This window comes from Asparagus officinalis, chromosome 8 (assembly GCF_001876935.1).
Source record: "Asparagus officinalis chromosome 8, Aspof.V1, whole genome shotgun sequence".
Classification (NCBI taxonomy): domain Eukaryota; kingdom Viridiplantae; phylum Streptophyta; class Magnoliopsida; order Asparagales; family Asparagaceae; genus Asparagus; species Asparagus officinalis.
In genome coordinates, this window is record NC_033801.1 from 5,490,720 (window position 1) to 5,495,743 (window position 5,024).

Here is a 5,024-nt window from a genome sequence, read left to right on the forward strand (position 1 = left end):
CGAAGCTTCCACTGACCACCGCAGGTCCAAACGAGCGGGCCGGGTTCATGGACCCACCGCTAAATGGGCCTGCAGCCAGGATGTTGGCGCCCACAATGAACCCAATTGCGATGGGTGCGATTGTGCCCAGGGATCCTTTCTTTGGGTCTGCTGCAGTGGCGTAGACCGTGTAGACCAAGGCAAAGGTGATGATGATCTCCATTACAAGTCCCTCAATTGAGCTCATTCCTGATGCTACCGCATGGGTAGGGATCACCTGCGACGTTCAGGATGAAATTAAGTCATGTTTAATTAAATTTGACCGCGGACATTAATCTGCACCAATAATTAAGTATGTATGCATGTGCATGCGCATGCTGTTTGTAAGCATGCACATACACATACATATGTATGCACGTACATACATACACACATATAAGTGTTTCCAGTTAGTTTACATTTATTACTAAATATACATATTAGGTCATAATATTTAAGTCGATCATGTTTTTTTTTTCCTTAAAAAATCAATATCAACAAACCTAATATTTATGTTAGTATATTGAATATGAGCTGCCTGCACCTCATTTAAAAAATGAACTATCGAGACAGAAGTGATGATGTTTATTTACTCTAATGTGATTAACAGGTTAGACTTCACCACTAATTAATCTATCTCTTGCCAGCTACTTTCGAAAAAGAAAAAAAAAACGAAATGTCTACTTTATTCCAATTTTCTTGTGTATATATTTTGATAGACAGGTATAAACTAATTAATGAACCGCGCGCTAATTCGGATTAATTAAGCTACCCGTCAAAATATGAGATAATAGTAAAAAGCTAGAAATTGATCTCTATATATTCTCACCTTGGCACTGGTAACAAACTTCAAGAGCAAACAAGCAACAGTAGAGCCAAGGAGCTGAGCAATCCAATAAAAGACACCAGTCAAAATAGTGATATTCCCACCAACAGCCAATCCGAAGGTGACAGCTGGATTCAGATGGCCACCAGAAATATTAGCGGCCATGGACACCCCAACGAAAAGCGCAAGCCCATGGGCCAAGGCCACGGCCACGAGGCCCGCCGGGTCCAGCGCCGCGTCGGCCGTCAGCTTGCTGTAGGCGATGGCCGACCCGACGCCGGCGACGCCGGGTCCAGCGCCGCGTCGGCCGTCAGCTTGCTGTAGGCGATGGCCGACCCGACGCCGGCGAAGACGAAGAGAAGTGTTGCAATGAACTCCGCGAGGTAAGAACGTAGAGACGTTGCGTTGAAAGAGTCACCTAAACTACCAAAAGCTAGCTTCACCATTTTTGAATTTGAAGAAGTTGTTTTTGTTTTTGTTTTTGGGGTTTAATTATGAAGGTTTGGGTATTGTGTATTATGAGTTGAGGCTCTTGTGGCCTCTTTATATGTAGGATAAGTTGGGCCTACATGGATTAGGTATGGATAGTTTATAGCCATAGGATTGATGATGTAGTTTGTGACTTATAAGTCCTACAAAGCTGTTCTTAATAATAAGAGGATTAGGTTTTAATTTTTTCCTTTTCTTAAACACAAATACGTGTTGAAGTATAGAATTTGAGACTTACTTCGAAATTTTTATAATTGCATAAACATAACTGCGGTTGTATGTAACTAGCTAGCTAGCTAGAATATTTTGAATCAGTTACATTTCAATGTAATATTATGATTGATAAATACAGGTATAACTATAGTTGCAGAAAACCTCTGCTTGCAGCTAATGACTTGCATATATACATCTGAATGCAAGTTAAAATTGCAACTTATTCAAGCTGAAAATGGTGTTTTAGTTGCAATCAAGTCAAAAAACTGCGAGTTCAGTAAGTTTTATAACTAAATTTACCAACTGCAACTACAGCTGCATGTGACAACATTTGCAGCAACTACGTACGGTGACATGCAATTAACACCCACATTCAATTAATTAAACAGCTCCTTAATTTCAGTAACTTGCATGCAAGTTTCCCTTCTTATATATGCATTATTATTTGGATTCGGATCCTCTCCACTATCTAAAAGGTAGTGGAGAGACCACTACATAACCATAACCATTGATTATCTAGTTAGTGGTTATGATTTTTTTCCTTGAGTGCAAATTAGGAATGAGTGCAATACACGGGCGTGTGGTGAGTGTTAGATTTAGATTGTATCAATACCGCCTACTAAGTAATCAACGATTAAGATTAAAAATAGTGGTCTCTCCCCTACTTTTTTTATAGTAAAGATGATGCAATTAATCCTTATTATTTAGTAAATTCCTAGACAAAGTCCTAACAATTTCGGGGCGGGTCCATTCACACATGCAACGTCAGATCCCGTACCAAACCCAAATCCAATTGCTGCCCCTAAATAATGGAGAGAATCCCCAATAATGGAGAGCCAAGCTAGCTACATCCTAATTTTTTTGATATGTGCGCTTGAATACCCACCACAAGATTGTTATTAAACAAAATGATGGACGGTCCCGACCCACCGACCTCTTTTTAGAAACAACAAAGCGTGACGTGATGGCCGGCCCCCCTAAATGACAACCTAGCAAAAACTTTATTTATAGTTCATTTCATTTATTTTTTGTTCACGTAATTGCCACTGACTAATGTGGCCGGCGATCCATGCAGAGCCAAGCGCCACAACGAAAGCAAAATGTTGATGGTTGTAAGAGTGACGCGACGTGAGGAGACACTCGTGTCGAAGAAATGAGTTGTTATTTCACGTGGTGGAGCGCGGGGGGTGTTCTCCCTCTCCCCTGTCCTTTCCAAGATGCGGGATCGAATGGAGCTATGTAAATAGATATAGGTACGTGTAGATACAAAATGGATACGAGAAAACTGGATAATATTGAAAAAAAAACAGTTCATATAATAACAAAAGTTCATTAAATGTTCATTATATCTGAAAAGCTAGGCTTCGATCTGTTGATCACCAGAACTAATCTCAAATTTATTAATCTAAGGACTAATAAATTTTATTAACCATACACGTATCCTCACCAATATAAATACAGATATTTCGTCAGATAATTTTTTACACCCCTAGTAATTATGATGATTTGTAAAGAATAAGAACTCGTTGCAATTATAGTTTTTAGGAACCGAACGTTTCCGTACGTTTTATCATAGCTAATGATATTGTCCTTCATAGCTAATGATATTTCTTGGGTTAATTGCACATAGCCCCCATTTAGGATGACGTGTTTGAACTTATTACTCCTGTAGTATAAGTTCGTAGTTTAATTTTAGCAGAGTGAAAACCTATTTGACTTTTTTTTACCATTATCAAAATTGTTGTTTAAAATTAAAAAAGAAAAATGCAGAAGTAACAAGTTAAAAAATGCCATACTATACGAGTTTATGCACAATTAACCAATATTTCTCTGATACCACGAGTTATAGTTCATGAAAATTGTGAATTTTGATGTACACATAATAAATTTTTACTCATTCAAAACCAACCAAGATTGACAAAAATTATGGATTATAGCTCATAAAAAATCATGAATCAGATAAATTTGTATTTGTTTGAAATGAACAAATTATTTTAAATTCCATAGGCTATAACTTATGAAAATCACAAAGTTTAATGTACACATAAAAAACTTGTTTTCATTTGAAAATGAACAAAAAATGACTAAAATTGTGAGTTATAGCTCATGAAATTATAAAATTTGGTGTGCAAATAATAATTTTTATTTATTTATAATAAATAAAATTTATGAATTATAACTCATGAATTATAAAATTTAGTGTACGCATAATACATTTGCAAACATTCCAAATGAGCAAAGATTTTTAAAAATTATGAGTTATACCTTATGAAAATTGTGAAGTTTAATGTACACATAATAAATTTTAGCTTATGAAAACTGTGAAGGATAATGTACACATAATAAATTTTGTATTCATTCAAAACGAACCAAAATTGATAAACGGTCATGGGTTGTACCCTGTAAAAATTTTGAATTTAGATGTACACTTAATAAATTTGCATTTATTCAAAACAAACACAAGTTGACAATTATCATGGGTTATAGATCATGAAAATCATAGATTTTGATGAACACATAATAAACATAGGTTATAGCTCATAAAAATTGTGGACTTTGATGTATAAACAATAAATCTGCATTTGTCTAAAGCGAATAAGAATTTTACAAAAACCATGAATGCTAGCTCATGAAAATAAAAGACTTTAGTTTACACATAACAAATTTGTATTTGTTCGAAATGGAAAAATTGATAAAAATTATGGGCGAGCACATGAAAATTAAAAATTTTTATGTACATATAATAAATTTTCATTCATTCCAAATAAGCATAAATTATTAAAAAGAAATTATGGATTATAGTTCATGAAAACCATGGATTTTGATGTACACATAATAAATTTACATTCATTCGAATGAATGAAAATTGGCAAAACTCTAGCGTTATAGCACATGGAAACTACAAATGATGTTTAGATAATTAATCTATATCTGTTCAAACAAACCAAGACTGGCAAAGGATGTGGGTTATAACTAATGAAAAAATGTGCGGAGGTCAAAATGCATAATTTCATAAGTTATAATTCATGATTTTTTTGCCATTTTTAGTCACTTCGACCAATTGGCAAATAATTACATGGATGTCAAATTTCAAAATTTCATGAGCTATAACTCTCTATTTTTACCATTTTTAGTCGTTTCGACTTTGGCAAATAACATAAAATTATTTGCCAAAAATCATGGGTTTTAGCCCATGAAATCATGAAATTTGACTGCTGAGAAATATTTTGGCCATGATCAAAATGACTAAAAATGCCCAATTATCACGGGTTATACCTCACCAAATCATGAATTTTGGACTTTACAAAATTATTTGCTAATGGTTCGAAATGAATAAAAACGGCCAAAATACATGGGTAAAATAGCTTATGAAATTTTGAAATTTTCCCTTCGCAAAATTCTTTTCTTGAATTGAAATGAACGAAAATGGATAAAAATTGTGGGTTATAACTCACAAAAATAAAAATTTTGGACTCTG

At 34.5% G+C, this 5,024-nt stretch overlaps 1 protein-coding gene across 2 annotated transcripts in view; it reads right to left on the reverse strand.

The window, feature by feature from the left end:
* LOC109822726 (probable aquaporin TIP2-1) overlaps positions 1-1,366 on the reverse strand; it is a 1,593-nt gene extending 227 nt beyond the window's left edge. Inside the window, exons 1-3 of one of the 2 annotated variants that reach the window (XM_020388967.1) lie at positions 1,181-1,366; positions 848-1,115; positions 1-256 (exon numbers count right to left, since the gene is read on the reverse strand). The exon at positions 1-256 is cut by the window's left edge and continues 227 nt beyond it. In XM_020388967.1, coding sequence (XP_020244556.1) covers positions 1-256; positions 848-1,115; positions 1,181-1,290 — 634 coding nt within the window. In that variant the 5' untranslated portion in view covers positions 1,291-1,366. Of the gene's footprint in view, positions 257-847; positions 1,116-1,143 lie in introns of both variants that reach the window. The other variant, XM_020388968.1, reaches the window with a different exon arrangement.